At 34.9% G+C, this 18920-nt stretch overlaps 1 protein-coding gene across 2 annotated transcripts in view; it reads right to left on the reverse strand.

Annotated features, from left to right (window-relative positions):
- The window catches only part of LOC149788590 (E3 ubiquitin-protein ligase PDZRN3-like), a 405601-nt gene that overhangs the window by 42687 nt on the left and 343994 nt on the right, over positions 1–18920 (reverse strand). For both annotated transcript variants that reach the window (XM_089974641.1, XM_089974642.1), the window contains one exon: positions 379–441. In XM_089974641.1, coding sequence (XP_089830767.1) covers positions 379–441 — 63 coding nt within the window. The remainder of the gene's footprint in view (positions 1–378; positions 442–18920) is intronic.

Consider the following 18920-nt stretch of genomic DNA (forward strand, 5'->3'; position numbering starts at 1 on the left):
ATAATTTGTGTACAAATAAAAAGTGCTGGCGTCTGCATCCATTGTTTGTTTACAACAGAAAGTAGTTCCTTTATGCACGTGAATACTATATGTGTATTGTCGCGCAAGTTCAGTATCGGGTAATACTGAACGATTCTGACAAAGTTAATGAGGAAACAAATGAGCATATAATAATGTGTGATATTTCATGAGGGTGAGTTATCATTATATACAATATGTTCTAAATGATGTTTCTCACTTTCATAAATATGAAAATCTGTGAATCAAAAGGTCAAATTAACACACCCAAACACAGTATCCATTACATCTCTATTTTATGTCAGAAATCTTGACTTTAATCTGAGTGAAACATTTGCTAATTCTTGAAAATCAACTCACCTGTATAATCTGGTCCCCTTCTCTTATCCGGCCATCTTTAGCTGCAATGCTATAGGGTTCAATCTAAAGTAGATAAGAAAATAAGGTTCAGTCTAAGACTTTGTTTGAATCTGAGAACCTTAGGAAACAAATCAGACAAAAAGTTAAGGCTGCATTTTATAATAATCAATTTTTTTGGTTGAACATCTGGTGCAATTTTTTTTGGTTGAACATTTGGTGCTCAGGTGGATTACTTCAGCATTACTCATACATGTAATCTTCCAGCTAATATTCATACATGTAAGCTTCCAGCTAATATTCATACATGTATATCTCCCAGCTAATATTCATACATGTGAATGTCCCAGCTAATAATCGTAATGTAAATCTCCCTGCTAATACTCATACATGTAAATCTCCCAGCAAATATTCATACATGTAAATCTCCCAGCTAATATTCATACATGTAAATCTCCCTGCTAACACTCATACATGTAAATCTCCCAGCTAACATTCATACATGTAAATCTCCCAAATATTCATACATTTAAATCTCCCAGCTAATACTCCTATATGTAAATCTCCAAGCTAATACTGATACATGCAAATCTCCCTGCTAACATTCATACATGTAAATCTCCCAGATAATATTCATACATTTAAATCTCCCAGCTAATACTCCTATATGTAAATCTCCCAGCTAATATTGATACATGTGAATCTCCCAACTAACATTCATACATCTAAATCTCCCAGCTAACATTCATACATCTAAATCTCCCAGATAATATTCATACATGTGAATCTCCCAGCTAATATTCATATATGTGAATCTCCCAGCTAATATAGATACATGTAAATCTCCCAGCTAATATTCATACATATGAATCTCCCAGCTAATATTGATACATGTGAATCTCCCAGCCACTACTCATAATGTGACTCTCCCAACTAATACTCATATGTTTGAATCTTCCTACTAATATTCATACATGTTAATCTCCCAGCTAATATTCATACATGTTAATATCCCAGCTAATACTCATACATGTGAATCTCCCAGCTAATATTCATACATGTTAATATCCCAGCTAATACTCATACATGTGAATCTTCCTACTAATATTCATACATGTATATCTCCCAGCTAATATTCATACATGTATATATCCCAGCTAATACTCATACATGTGAATCTCCTAGCTAATATTCATACATGTATATCTCCCAGCTAATATTCATACATTTAAATCTCCCAGCTAATACTCATAATGTGAATCTCCCAGCTAATACTCATACATGTGAATCTCCCAGCTAATATTAATACACGTTAATCTCCCAGCTAATATTCATACATGTATATATCCCAGCTAATATTCATACATGTATATCTCCCAGCTAATATTCATACATGTAAATCTCCCAGCTAATACTCATAATGTGAATCTCCCAGCTAATATTCATACATATCTCCCACCTAATATTCATACATGTAAATCTCCCAGCTAATACTCATAATGTGAATCTCCCAGCTAATACTCATACATGTGAATCTCCCAGCTAATATTCATACATGTATATCTCCCAGCTAATATTCATACATGTGAATGTCCCAGCTAATATTCATACATGTAATCTCCCAGCTAATACTCATACATGTGAATCTCCCAGCTAATATTTATACATGTTAATCTCCCAGCTAATAGTCATACATGTTAATCTCCCAGCCACTACTCATAATGTGATTCACTCGGCAATACTCATAATGTGAATCTCCCAGCTAATACTCATATGTTTGAATCTCCCTGCTAATATTTATACATGTGAATCTCCCAGCTAATATTCATACATGTAAATCTCCCAGCTAATACTCATACATGTGAATCTCCCAGGTAATACTCATAATGTGAATCTCCCAGCTAATATTCATACATGTATATCTCCCAGCTAATATTCATACATGTAAATCTCCCAGCTAATACTCATAATGTGAATCTCCCAGCTAATACTCATAATGTGAATCGCTCAGCAATACTCATATTGTGAATCTCCCAGCTAATACTCATACATGTGAATCTCCCAGCTAATATTCATACATGTAAATCTCCCAGCTAATACTCATAATGTGAATCTCCCAGCTAATATTCATACATGTATATCTCCCAGCTAATATTCATACATGTAAATCTCCCAGCTAATACTCATAATGTGAATCTCCCAGCTAATATTCATACATGTGAATCTCCAGCTAATATTCATACATGTAAATCTCCCAGCTAATACTCATAATGTGAATCTCCCAGCTAATATTCATACATGTATATCTCCCAGCTAATATTCATACATGTGTATCTCCCAGCTAATATTCATACATGTTAATCTCCCAGCTAATATTCATACGTGTGAATCTCCCAGCTAATATTCATACGTGTGAATCTCCCAGCTAATATTCATACATGTAAATCTCCCAGCTAATACTCATAATGTGAATCTCCCAGCTAATACTCATAATGTGAATTGCTCAGCAATACTCATAATGTGAATCTCCCAGCTAATACTCATATGTTTGAATCTCCCTGTTAATATTCATACATGTTAATCTCCCAGCTAATATTCATACATGTTAATCTCCCAGCTAATATTCATACATGTGTATCTCCCAGCTAATATTCATACATGTTAATCTCCTAGCTAATATTCATACGTGTGAATCTCCCAGCTAATATTCCAAGATCACAAGCAATATATTCAGATCTTCCCCACCCTCTAAAATAACTGTCCATATATAGAACAGAGAGTTGGAACTTAGGTCAGAGAAAACTCTTGATTAGGTACATAAATGTCTCATCATATCAAATAATGATAACAATAGGTACTTAAATCAATCCTTAATTTACTTATGTTGGTATGTAACAATGGGTTTTGGTTGCATATAGGTGGCCCAAGTTCAGACTGGCAACTAATTAACTTGGACAAGAAATATCAAACTTCAAAGTTGTATTAATGATCTACCAATCTTAAGGAGCCAAATAATCACTCTTATCAGGCAGCAATGGTATCCTGTGTCAGAAAACCATTATTTCATTTAGTGCCTTCCTAATTAACACTATCTTTTGTATCAGTCAGTTGTATTGCATTAGGGTCAGTTGCTTTGATACTGGAACCAATCAGGACTGACCTCTCCTGATTGCCAACTGACCTCCCATCATATTCCTACCTTCCCATTAGAGACTTGCCCAGTCTTTGATCTCTGTGGCAAAGTAGACTTAACAGATAAGAAAATTGGCCAAACTTCCAAACATATCACCTCCAATATACATACACACAAAAATTACAAAATATGTGCTTGTTTATCTGGTTTGCCTAAAGAATAAAAAAAAAGTTCATATAAGAACTCTTGTATTAGAAATACAAAAGTAGGACATCTCCCTGTCCAAATAGTTCACAGGTGCTCTTTGGGTAGTTATCTAAATCGTGATTAATCAACAAATAACGTATGACAGAAATACTTAAATTACAACAATAGTAAAGAAAGTTATATGTGTATTTTAGATAAACAAATATGAAGATCTCTTTGTTAACAACAGGTTTCACCTAGTGAAGTTGGTTAGATAAACAAATATGAAGATAATTTCATAATTCTTTTAATCTTGGAAAATCTATTACTTCAATTAGAAGCACATAAGTTTAATGTTTATTAACCAATTACAGTAATACCTTGAACATTCGCGAGGTTAGGTTCCAGAACCAGTCGAGGATCAGAAGGAATCGTGAATGTTTGGTTCGAGTCACTAAAAATGCTAATAAATGCTTATTTCTAGGGTTTAAACCCTAAATATGACCCAAATCATGCTCCCAAAGCACTTTAATTTCATTTAAAAGTTAGCTTAATACATTACCCTTAAAAAGAGAAATAAATGGTTGACGTAAAAATAGAGTACAGTATTGCCTAATGGGTATTTGCCACACTAGCGCATTTACAGTACGGTACATGTATACTAAAAATATTACCCCTATACTAATTCATTGGCTGCTGTTTTCTTTTGCACTCACAGTAAGGTAAAACCAAGTAACGAATGGGACTGTAAACTTAATGACTGACGTTTTCTTTGTCATTGTCAGGAAGATAAACTAGGTAAACTTCATATGTCACAGAAATCATATAACGAAGGTACAATTCAATAAAATAAAGAAAACATGTACGTAGAGGGTACCAATGAAAATTTCGCGAATCAGTGAATTTGCGAATCCAGAAACGCAAATGCACGAGGTATTACTGTACATACAAGATATAACGCAGGAAAACTGATGCCCAAAATGGTTCTTAACTGCAGAGTACATTGCAGTTTTATACACACCAACCCACACACCGATGCATCATGTGGATATAATTTTCAAATTCCATTCCAGTAAGAATGTAGACATATTTTCTTCTCTATCAATCATCAAAACCTTTCCCAAATGTATATCACTATCATCAATCTATCGTAAGGAATCAAGCCACTGTAAAACAGCACCCAAATTTTGCCCATGTCTATCAAGGCTACTGAATATATTATAAAAGTGGTTCCCAATTCCAGAGTCCAAACCAAAATCACGGTCACATGGAATTTTATTTTTTGAGGGAGGCAAAAGTTATTAAAATGTGGAAACACAGGCTCAGAAGACTCTAATTTAACGCTATGGCCAAAAAGGTTATCAGTTTCCCCAAGCTCTAATGTTTTTGCCTGACATGTATTGCACATGGCCTTATACTGATACAGTGCAGTCACACTGCATATATTCCCAAGATAGACCGACCTTCTGACATGACATCAGTTAGAGATATCATCACTGCTACTGCAGCCAATGTTGTTCAGGGACTGTCCAGTTCCCAAATAGCTCGAACCAAAATATTGTCACTCTTACTGATATGCATTATAATAAATAGTTTTAAAAAATAACAATTTCTGGTCTGAAAGAAAACTTGACCCCCTTCCCTACTCCCTACCCCAAACTGAAATGTTCAGTCCCTTACTCCTTCCTTCTCTAACAAACTGCGATACTTGCCACCCTTTATAACCATGTGGGCCACAAAATAATTAGCTAACATCTCTGGCAGACAAACACGAAGCCCTGGTAAATTGATGAAATGTCAAAATGTTTAATAGGGCTCCTTAATCAGTTGGTGCAAGTGCTTTCATCTTGTCTCCATCCCCATTAAGTGTCAATTATTGCCAGTGCCTGATAGTCAAAAGGGGCCTGGTGATCATTAGGGTCACAAACACACAGCCTCAATTATTTACTACTGTTATTAGTAGAAATAACAGTCATTTATTTGACTGACACAATCTGTTAACTACTCAAACTATAGGTGGATATTTAATGGACACTTCAATCTTTTACAGTGTACACGTAGCTCCCCCTCCCGGCTTTATGTAAACTGGTGTTACACATCCACTTAGCAAGAAACTGTACTTTGTAGCCTCTATTGACAGATGGACAGACATACATATAGACAGACATACAGATGGTCAGATATACATGTATATGGGCACAGATGGTCAGACATACATGTAAATGAATGGACAGGCATATTGATGGACAGACAGATATATATAGATGGATGAACAAGCATATAAATGGACAGACAGACATATAGATAGACAGACAGGCAAATAGATGGACAGACAGGCATATAGATGGACAGACAAACATGTAGATGGATGGACAGGCATATAGATGGACGGACAGGCATGTAGATGGATGGACAGGCTTACAGATGGACAGACAGGCATGTAGATGGATGGACAGGCGTATAGATGGACAGACAGACATATAGATGGACAGACAGACAAGTAGATGGACAGACAGGCATATAGATGGACAGACAGGCATGTAGATGGATGGACAGGAATATAGACAGACAGACAGACATATAGATGGACAGACAGGCATAACGACATACAAGTGATCACCATATTCAGCCTCTCCCAAGACTGGCCTGTCAATAGAATCTACTGCACTGTATGTCGTATGTCGTTTTTTATAAACTTTTTTTCCTAATTATTTCTAATTTCTACATTACAGTGTATAAAAAATTAGACACAATACAGTATTTCTTTCTAATTTCTTTAAACAAAGACAGTACATATTATCATAAAAATTTCATTAATGTCAAACCTTTAGCTAAGTATTTCTAAGTCTTTGTCCCTTAAGAGCTATTACTTTTCCAAGTCTTTGTCCCAAAGGATCCATAGCTTCTGTAATGAATCATTACTGAATGCCATAATGGTCTGTAGATAAATTGTAGTCTTTTTTTGGCAATATTTCTTTCACAGCACTATAATTTTTTTTCAGACACAAGTGTGCACAACACATTCACCCAATTAAGGTTATGTGTCCAGAAATAAATGACTTTTTTCAGGTAGTGGCAATCTGGCAACCCTGGCAGGATGAATGCTATCATTGGCTGTTCTGATCAATTAATTACCAATACTCATTATCTGCCAAAAAACCAACATGAGGGTATGACAAGATAGAATTTGATGATAAGAGGAGGGGGTAATTAAGTTTAAAACTCCCATGTTCACAAGACATGCACTACACATTGATCTAGTCCTAAATAGCTTCATGATATGACTTACAATACCAATTAACTTCTTTATTAAGCAAATACCTATCAATACACATCGACAGAAATTTTTATGCATTATCCAAAAATCCTGCTAAGGAATTGTGTATATTTCTCTACTATATCACAGTATCAGAAGCTGTGCACCTGTGTCTTTTTTCTGACAATCTGTGCACCTGATTTTGTCTTAGTTAGATAAAGCTGTGCACCTGTGTCTTTTTTCTGACAATCTGTGCACCTGATTTTGTCTTATTTAGATAAACCTGTGCAGCTGATTTGTCTTTCTTCAATTTTGTCAGACAAGTTGTGACTGACACAGGAAGGAATTCATACAGATCTACCAGAAATATAACAATCCAGATGCACGTTCTAAAACCTTATATGCTGTTAAAGTCTTACTCTACATAACCAATCTTATTGTAGTGAGATTAGTTTCAATTTATTATGAAAATAGGATTTCATTATATTTTATTTGTGCTGAAAACATGTAGTAATTACTCCCATACTTCCTTCCAACTGGTCCCACATACCAATTTCTGGACCCACTTGAGAGTTATCTCTCCCTAATTGTCAGTGATTGGTTGATTTCCCCTGGATGTAAACCTTCCCTCTGGGTGGCTTGGCAAAGGTCATTTCTAATTAGTTCAGGAAAATTAATGCTAATTTCCTCTGACCAGCTGAAGGCCCATCATTTAATACAAAATGACAGGGTTCTGTGACATAATGAGCAGGGATCACAAATGAATACTGTTCTGCACAGCTGACTTTAGAATTAAAATCATGGTCAGTTTCTTCATGAAAATATGAAGTAAATTGATTCTGGTCATTGGTGAGTATTCAGTTTCAAATGATTTATACAAATGTATACTGAATTTTGCATTAAAAATGTTTCTGCTTTCGTTCATTTATCATCATTATCATTAATCTAAGACAACCAATTTACTTTATCCTTGAGCCACACTTAATCATATTCCCATGGTAACCAATGCCATGTTCTGTGAAATAAATTATTTTCTTATATATATATATATATATATATATATATATATATATATATATATATATATATATATATATATATACACACACACACACACACACATGCACAATGAAATGTTCACTGAATAAATAGTAACAGTAAGTAGCTTCAGTGTTCTTGGCCATCCTTTGATGACATTTCACAATTAGGACTGTAAAGTGAAGATGCATGTCCACCGTAGCTGTAGAAAGCTATATTTTCTTCTTGTCATTAAAAAAACAGGGCAGAAGAATACTGCAGAACTTGGACCTTGCTCTACTATCACAAAACTAAAACTGTATCATGCTATGTCAACAGAAAAACTATCTTGTTATTGTGATTTAGTACTCCTCACCCATTAACATGTCCATGTCAAAAACAAATCTGTATAGACTAGCTACAGGACAAAAGAAAATGTTCTAAACAGAAAGTGTTCTTCCTACACCAGGTATATTGTAGAAAAATCACAATGATATCTGGATACTGTACACATTTTTTTCCCCCTACGGTGTGGTCCGTAAAATGGGTCAAACTGAGTCTTACTATCTATTTAATGTTTCTAATGCAACAACAGGTGAGATAATATTCTTGTGATAAGAGATAGTAGGCCAATTTATGTTTGCAACAAAAAGGTCATATAATATATGCAGCACTAAGACCCCTAAATTAGGTGGAGGGAGATCCATGGTGTATTGCTGGCTTACTGGATATTACTCTAGTGATCATACTAAACCACATATGCTACATTACTTCTCATATTTTTTAAAGATATGAATTGTTTATGTTTCCAGCCAGAACATTTTTTGCTTGTAACACACTAGACATGGGGTATAGAATCTCTGAGTAATTTTGTAATCTCTGACAATTGATAACCATTAAAGAATGCAAGCCTGTAAATTCAACTTGCGAAATATCTGGCTGTAAATACAGTGTACTTCAAAATCAGTCATATTTAATAACAACTCTGCCCAATACACATTATGGACCAATTATGGCTGCCTAATACACATTATGGATCAAAAATGGCTGCCCAATACACATTATGGATAAAAAAAATGGCTGCCCAATACACATTATGGATCAAAAGTGGCTGCCCAATACACATTATGGATAAAAAAATGGCTGCCCAATACACATTATGGAGAAAAAAATGACTAAAAACCTAATTGAAACAGATAAAAGAAATAATCCCTATCAGTTTCATTTATAAAGATTCCTATTTTTCCAAGGTGTAAAAAGTTCTCAGACAAACATAACACACTCCGAGAAATGAGGACTTATGGGGAAGAAAATAATTAAGTAAGCATTCAACAGAGCTGTTTAGCACAAGATTCCACAAAGATAATACAGGCTGTTAGGGCATAATTAATGGCATTTCATTGTATTCACCTGCTTTTGATGTTGATAAAGCGTCTTTATTCTCTTTTTTATCTATAAATTTAGAAACTTCGTGAAATGTAATTGGGACTGGGAAGACAAACAATTCACAATCAAAAGAAGCAGCTGTACATCAGCTTAAGAGATACACAACCTGTTGAATCAATATAGATTACAGCAATAACTTCTATATTCACTGTTGAATCAGTGTAAAGTACCACAGTGGCTTCTACATTCACTGCTGAATCAGTGTTGAGTACCACAGTGGCTTCTACATTCACTGTTAAATCAGTGTAGAGTACCACAGTGGCTTCTTCACTGTTGAATCAGTGTTGAGTACCACAGTGGCTTCTACATTCACTGTTGAATCAGTGTAGAGTACCACAGTGGCTTCTACATTCACTGTTGAATCAGTGTAGAGTACCACAGTGGCTTCTACATTCACTGTTGGATGTATGACATGTGTAATACATGTAACAAGAATGTACCATTATGAAATAAGCAGGCCAATACATGGATACGATCAGTATACTGGACAATTTGTCAATTTTTTACAATTCAAATGAGACAGAGCCTGAAGAAGAAAAAAAAGGTTTTCTGTAATTTTTGTAAATGTTATAAATCCGTCTCCAGTGTTTTAAGAGAGATTTCAAGTTGACCTTCAAATGCAGGTATTTGGAAATCAACAGATTAGTTGTTAATGTATTACTAAAATGCAAATGCAATATCAACTAGCAGTGCAGTGAAGTCTTAACTCATTAACCCCTGGAGGTTTTTGTCATTTTCGCCTGAAATGCAAGTAGGAAACACATTTTGGTGGCTATTTCTGAATACATCCTAATACATCGACTTCCAAGAGATTTCCAGCTAACCTAATGCCTAGTTGTGTTAGAAACATCATTTTACATTGGCTATTTCCCTTGCACACGGGCAGAAGGGTAAAAGTTTGTTTTTTTTTTTTGCTTAACAGACCCATTATTTATGTATCGAGACCACTCTTTATTCCAAATGCCCATCTTATCCTACTTTTTGCAGAGGTTCATCTGTCTGCAGTTCATACCAGTCTGCCTTAGATCTGAGACCAAAAGTCTAAAATCCAGACACAAAACTGGATTCCAACCATGGGTGAATTTTGGGTGGAAACAAAATCGGGTAAAGAAAATTAAGTTTTTCCATCTGTATTTTGTAGTGCAACTAGAACGTCCAGATTATTTGGTATCATTGTACAGCTACATCTGTCTAGCTTTCTATAATACCATCCACTTTAGTGTATCATACATGACCTTGACGCTACAGAGCTCGGAAGTAGGCTACTACCTCCTGATGTGTAAATGAAGCACCAGGGGTTAACAAGTTAAGCTATGCCTGGCCTCAGCAACAGCCAAGTAATAGTTAAGTATTGACAATCAGACAGCTCCACCTCTAATTTAATTGAATTATCTGGCTGGATGGCTATAGAACCTTGAAGCCAGGCTGTAAAACCAGTCAGGGATTGTCACCTTAAGCTGGCCTTATCTCTCCTGGATTCCCTATTAGGACAATATTTCCTTACTTTCACAGCTGATATCCAGAATTAAAAATCATTCTCAGAATAATATAGACATCATCAGGGACGAAACAACCATTTCTCTAATTACACTAGGACTGTTTGTTACACATTTATTTTGCAATTACGACATTGTGGTCTTTCTCATGAGAAAGGTTTTACAAAAACTGGCAAATAATACTGATGATGAATAGCAAAGAATTAGTGTCACGTGTGAGGTGATTTTCCTTTTTCAAAAAGAGCAAAAAAATGGACAATAAACAATGTCAATATTCCCTGATGAACCCAATTTATGTGCAGCTCTACAACTTCTACCAGCCAATTACCATTTCTAGTCACCTTTAAACTCCTTATCTGCAAGGGATTCATTCCCATCAACTCTAGTAATTGCATCAAATGAAATGCTAATTTATAAGGAGAATCCATAAGAATGAGTACACTAAATGATTTGTGACATCAATTTCAACACAGTAATGGATCAAATATTTGGTGCAGAAACAACAGATTAAATATAAACCAACAGCATGACTAAAAGTATGTAGGCCAAAAATGAACATACAGTATATCTACCACTTTAGGTAATAACTTGAAAAAAGTGTCCACATGACTAATGTAACAAAAAAATTGCTTTTTTGGAGGTGTGTGTGAAAATTTGAAAAAAGCAGACAGCAAACTGGTAACCAGAGGAGATACAGAATTGCCAGAAAATCAATCCCAGTTCATCTATCTCAAAGTCAGATGCACATAAAACCAGACGAAAAGGTCTGGACCAGCAAGGGTGTAGGTCTGAACCACTACAATCATGTCACTTAGACTGACCTACTTTAGTGGTCAGAACCTATTATGAACTGTGCTGCCATCTATTGAGAGTTGGATGAGCCCACAAATATATCATAAAGAGTTAGATATAAAATCTGTAACTGTTGGGAATCAAAACCGGCATATCTGTTTTGTAATGAGGTGCATATAACAGGTTTAGAAGGGAAATATAATTTTAAAATTGAGGGATTTTTAAGTTTTTCTTTTTCAAGGTTTTAACCTTTTTTTTTCCAGTCCAAGACACAAACCAGTTACAAGATTATATCTGTTGTGAGCATAACATTTCAAAAAAATTGGATAAAGTATCCTGTGATTTTGTTTGTAAATAAAATGTGAATAAAGATATAGTGAAAAATAATAAATACTAAAAAAACAAATACCTGCAAGTGCTAAGAAATACTGGTGCTTTCTCGACCACAAGACTAGCCTAACTAAAAACCATGTCTAAAAATGTACTTTTGTGGGGTGAGGGTTGAGCCATTCGTTGTTTTGTCAAGCTTTAAGTTGGGTTTTTTAAAATTTAAAATTTAGATTTCCTTCATTGTTTTAAGCAATTTTATGTTGTTGTTGTAGGGTTTAACATCATTTTTCAGCATACAATAGGATATACATGGCGGCCAGTAAATCCCAGAAAGAACTTTCAACCCACGAGAAGTTACTGGCAAGCTTTCTCACATACCCACATTGGTCGAATTGGAGACTCGAACCCACCACAGACAGAGGTGAGATGGCAGTGATCTGTAACAGAAAGCGCTTTAAACCACTCAGTCACCGCAATTTTATGTTTTTAAGGTCAAAATGAAATTCTAGTTTTTTTAGGTTTATGTGGTCTAACCCTGATACAAGACTAGATAGACTAGAAGGTCCAGATGATTTATGCTAGACAGTGGCCACCTTTTTATACGCGTGTTCTACAAAACTATAAGTACAGATAGTATCAATGGCTCAATAAATGTAAAATCAAACAAAACAATAATGTTAAAGTTGAAAACATCTTTAAACGTAAAATTGGTCTTTGACCAGTCAATACAATTTCATAATCAAAGTCACAAATTCCACTTCCAAAAATGAATGTCATATAAAAACCAACGGAAAGACTATTTAAGTACTTGTGTCTACCAACACAAATATATTGCAAAGAAAATTTGACACTGCCATGCTAATTATAAATCTTAATAAAACAACCAGGACTGATTGGAGAATCCTTTCACAGTCACAGGGATTCCTGTCAATGGTCAGAGAAAATACCATCCCATTAATTTGGCATAAAATTGGCCATGGCCTGACAGTAGGATTACATGCATAAATCAAGGCAGTTCATGCAGGGATGGGCAAGTTTACCCATCCACTATATTAATTAGCCATTGGTTTTGATTCAGGGCAGAAATTATAGGTCCATAATCCCCATTAAACCAAGAGGACAGCCCTATCAAGTCCTGCCTATTCATTTAGCAAAGTACAGCATTGTCTAGTTAGCACTCTACAGTCTTGAATCAATTCAGTTAGCAGTAAAGAGGTTTCACTGACAATCTCAGAAATACTGCCATTTTAGGCAAAACCACTTGCTTCTCAGAACTGGACCTCAATAGGAAAAATACTAGATCTGCACCTGGCTTGAATGTGATGATTGGTTTAGCTTAAGAAACTGACTAGGGGTCTCAGGTTTTAAATGAATATTTTTAAAGACAAAGTCTTAATGCAGAAAAGGAATAACTTCAAGATTAAAAAAATTAATGAATGTTTCAGATTTAATACCAAAGATTATATCTTTTTTCATCTACTACTACTATCACCCTCACTTTCCACCTGTTTCAATAGTTGCTGCCCTTTTTAAGATGACATCCTTACTATGTTGAACTGTGATCTTAAAGCTGTCATCATTAAAGGATTTTTTTTTCAAAGATGAAAGTTGACAGTTTATCAATAACTGAATGCAAAGTAGCAATTGTGAACTTGATAGAAATATGTGTACAATATACACTTTTAACTTGTAGTTACCCGAGAAAAAGAAAAATGCTAATACAATCACACAGCAAAATTGTATCAAATTGCTGTGTATTGTAACAAATTGCTGTGTATTGTATCAGATTGCTGTGTATTGTATCAAATTACTGTGTATTGTATCAAACTGATGTCCATTGTATCAAACTACAGTGTATTGTATCAAATTGCTGTGTATTGTTTCAAACTACTGTGTATTGTTTCAAATTGTTGTGTATTGTATCAAACTGCTGTGTATTGTTTCAAACTGCTGTGTACTGTATCAAACTGCTGTGTATTGTATAAAATTGCTGTGCATTGTATCAAACTGCTGTGTACTGAATCAAATTGCTGTGTATTGTATCAAACTGCTGTGTACTGAATCAAATTGCTGTGTATTGTATAAAACTGCTGTGTATTTTATCAAACTGCAGTTTCAAATAAGACTATGATACAACCTGTGATTCAATGTTTCCCCAAGGAAAGTCACTCAATTATTACCTATATGACAATAGTTAATATTGCCCATTTGAAGTAAACCACTGAAAAATAACTTCAACCCACTGGCAGCAATAAACTGTCAAGGTCAGTTCATAGCTTGCAAAAGCAAAAGTATACATTTCTGCAACTTTTCATAATGCATGAAGCACCAGATGATGACACATGTCCAATTCACTTTTGAGAAAATGTTGTATTCAAGATGATAGCCTCAACATACGCAATGTACAGGCTACTGAAGAAAGTGAAATTCACCAAACATCACTTACATCAGCCTGGATCACAGATTCCAAATACCATCCTTGGGAAGAGCAAGCTAAGGATCTAAATCTGCTGAGAAGACCCATTCCTTTTGTAATGTACCTTGTCCAAGGTCATCTGGTTTGCTTTCTGGTTTGCTTTCTGACATACATGTAGCATGCAATTGTCTGGAACAGGCAAATTCATGTCACACACTGCACAAACAATTAATTTATACTACTTTATAAAGTCTTTACAAAGTGAACCATGCTTCTTCAAATTTAAAGCACATTTAAATTTAATATGCATTACAAAATTTCAAATCCTCTCTCCAGATGTTCTGTCAGAACTCACTGACAATGTGGTCCAGATCTTCCTTCATGCAGGGTTATGGTTCTTGTATAGACATGCAGGGTTATGGTTCTTGTATAGGAAAAGGGTTCATTAACAGCCGGTCAGTTCTGAATGAGCCAGATAAGAAAGTTATTAATTATGACTATCATGCAGACCTTTAATACTTGCAATGCCTTTTAAAGTCTCTTCCAAAAATGGCAATAATTTCCAGTCATATCTGTTGGACAAAATAAATCTGAATCACTGCTCTGGCCATGTGAAATTAACATTTTATCAAAAATGGCAATTCTGAATACCTAACACATAATCGAAGAAGCAGAAGAAGAAAACCAAAAACTTGTATCCTTTTAAAATTTCTCTGTAAAACACCCATACACTATTGATCCAGTTAGTGGACATTTCTGCAAACATGCATCTCAGTTTCATAGTAGACAAGTTCTTATTTTGGTAAAGACAAGTTACACCTGGGTGATAAATGGCCAACTCTCCCTAAAACTATACAAGCCTGTCCAATTAACAAATAGTGGTAATGTTGCTCAGGTTTTGTTGTCCATCTTTTTCAGATATGAAACAAATTGAAGGTCAGGATATCTGCTCAAGAAACTCAAAATATCCAGTATCCATTCTTTCAAAATCTGTTGTTTCCTTTTGGAGCTATACTGTCAGGAATTCACTTCAAAGTACTCTTTTAATTGGGGTATAAACATTACCATCATCAAACCACTACAAAATATGTTGACATCCAACTTCCTGTATTATTCCAAGGTAAATTTATATACAGTATAAAACCACTGGAAAATAGTTTGACATCCAACTTCCTGTATTGTTCCAAGGTAAATTTATATACAGTATAAAACCACTGGAAAATAGTTTGACATCCAACTTCCTGTATTGTTCCAAGGTAAATTTATATACAGTATAAAACCACTACAAAATATTTTGACATCCAACTTCCTGTATTATTCCAAGGTAAATTTATATACAATATAAAACCACTGGAAAATAGTTTGACATCCAACTTCCTGTATTGTTCCAAGGTAAATCAAGAAAGTTCTGCTGCCAATTTTCTCCTACAATGTGTGATGATTCACAGATCATACACTGTCATAACAGGGCCTAGTCTTTGTTTTCCATTTAATGTTGATTGATACATGTTTGGCTGCTGTTCCTTCTGACTTGTTGGAGAATTTAAAACAACAGCATGGCTGCCATAACAAAAGAAATGCTTTACTTTGATGCTGACATCTCTCAACTGACATGCAAGAGATAGGCAGATTTCTTTTCCATTAAAAATCACACTTTTCCAGTTTTGTCCATCAGCAATAGTAGATTGATGGGGTCATTAGAACTGAAGAGTGCTAGGGGTGCTGATCAACTACTATTCTTTCAATTGTGATGATGATCATGTAGTCCATTGTTCTTGTAAACAGGAAAAGAATGCACTAAGTGGCCACAGCTTTGTATACACTTTAGCCAAAATATTTGGGTGAGAATTAAGTTCTACTGTCCATGGTCTTTCATTGGATCCATGTGGTTCACTTTTCTCACAAAATATAGTCTAGGGTAATTTCCTTGTACTGGATCACTACATTATTATTTAGGATGCAACTAGCTACTAACTGCAAGCAATGTAAAACCAAATAAGACACTACTCATCTGCACACAGATCAGTCCATGTTATATAATATCCTTGGTTAGGAGGAACTCTTGTGCCTTATGTAGATCGATATGCCTGGTGAAAGATGTGTGTGATTTGGATTTTTATCATAACTTTAACAGTTTTTCAGTCATATTTATGCAATTTCTGCAGTGTGGCAGTTTATAGTGATGTCTAGCACCTGAGCATCATACCACCCAGTCACATTATCCTGACACCAGGCCAAGCAGTCCTAACACTAACCTCTTAATGCTGAGTACCAAGCGAGGCAGCTGCTAATACCATTTTTTTGTAAGTCTTTATTATGACTTGACTGGGGTACAAACCTGTGACCTCTTGTATCCAAGGCAGATGCTCTAATCACTTAGGCCACCTGACTGGTCAAGAGTGAGGAGGAACTCTTCTGGCCCTATGTAAATCAATACAAAATACCCTGGTGAGAGGGAAAGGAGGAACTCTTATGGCCTTTGTAAATCAACACAAAATACTCTGGTGAGAGGGAAAGGAGAAACTCTTGTGGCCTTATGTAAATCAATACAAAATACCCTGGTGAGAGGGAAAGGAGGAACTCTTGTGGCCTTTGTAAATCAAGACAAAATACCCTGGTGAGAGGGAGAGGAAGAACACTTGTGGCCCTATGTAAATCAGTACAAAATACCCTGGTGAGAGGGAAAGGAGGAACTCTTGTGGCCTTTGTAAATCAATACAAAATACCCTGGTGAGAGGGAAAGGAGCAACTCTTGTGGCCTTATGTAAATCAATACAAAATACCCTGGTGAGAGGGAGAGGAGGAACTCTTGTGGCCTTTGTAAATCAATACAAAATACCCTGGTGAGAGGGAGAGGATGAACTCTTGTGGCTCTATGTAGATCAATATGACTGGTGCCAAACTGGAATACAGAGCAGGGTGTAATTATGGTAATTACATCATGGTCCTATCAGTTTAATTTCACCAAAAGAATAATGTCTAACTTCCTGTACTGAATATACTCATATTATAAGTCAAGTCAAATGGCAAAATCCTGGTCTGCAAATTAGCAAAATGCACCGGCAGACCTGGGTCTGTGTAGTTTGCAGCTGGACTCGTCTTATACACATGTATATATGGTGACATTATCTACAACTTTTATGTTATATTTTTTGAAGCAATAAAAAAATACACAATGAAAAAATATGAAATTTACTATACTCTTCTGTTAATGAATGATAAATGATTTATTTTTAGGTCTTTATCCTAAATACTGAAAAAAATAACTTTTTTCAGTAATATATTGTCTGTGGTGCACTTCAATCAAACAATCAGACCTACCAATGGAAAAAAGAAGCTGTAAATAGCACATAAACATTCCAGTGCTCTTGCTGATTAAAAAAATAAAATATGTTGATTTTTTTAAACAATTTTTTTCTTCATATTTCCTTACATTTTAGTTTTCAAAAACAGTGTCATTTAAAAACACTATGTTTTACAGCTGGTTTCTGTTGACAACATGACAAATATGTCTCATAAGATTTAACTTTTTATAAATAAACATTCAAACTCTATTTTTCCCCACCACCATCTGTTATATGCTGAACTTGATGGGTTTTTATTTATAATACTTTGCTAATTGTGTAGAAGATAATCATTTGTATGTAAAGACAGATAAAGAACCCAACAAAATATGAATCTTGTATAAGATGATGTATAATTCTGACACATTTCTCTTACTTGAACTCATTTAAAAGATGAAATTCCATTCAGGTGGATTAGCAGTAACAAGATTTTCAAGATGGCTGCCATAGTGACCATATAGGATTTCATACTGGCACCATTCTAATTTTGGACCAAGTAGACATCATAAAAAGTCACTGAAAACCCCATGCTGAGAAGTGGCAAGAACAAGATTTTCAATATGGCCACAGTTGCAGCAATATTCAATGTGCGAGCATATCATTTTCATCTAAGATCAGCTATTCCAGGTGTTGAAGTTTAAAAAAAGTAGACATACATATTTGTTGTGGATTCATAGCCCACCCATGAGATTTCCTTGTCACTGACATTTTATTTCATCTGGCTGTCATGTGCATTTGACTTCTACCACCATTTAGAATTCAATCTTGTTACCATCAGTTCCCCATGTCACAAAAATAACCATCATAAGTGTAATTATAAAAATTTCGTCACGGTCTCAAATGTTTTATATGGGTGATCGTTTAAAATATGTCATAAAATAGGACACACAATAAATTATCCTTCATGATAACAAGTTAAGATTTGTTATTTACTTTATTATTAAAGTTAACATTTCCAATTTTTCTGTTAATTTTCATGGTCTGAAATTCGAATTGATGCAGCTGATATGTAACAAGATTTAGTTTCAAATTTATCTCTTTACATTCAACAAATTTACAGGTTATGATACCATAAAAAGGATGGAAAACCAGTTCTGATTTGTTTTGGTAAGGTGTTTTATGGCACAGC

Source organism: Sinohyriopsis cumingii, chromosome 11 (assembly GCF_028554795.1).
Source record: "Sinohyriopsis cumingii isolate HCF-2022 chromosome 11, ASM2855479v2, whole genome shotgun sequence".
Classification (NCBI taxonomy): domain Eukaryota; kingdom Metazoa; phylum Mollusca; class Bivalvia; order Unionida; family Unionidae; genus Sinohyriopsis; species Sinohyriopsis cumingii.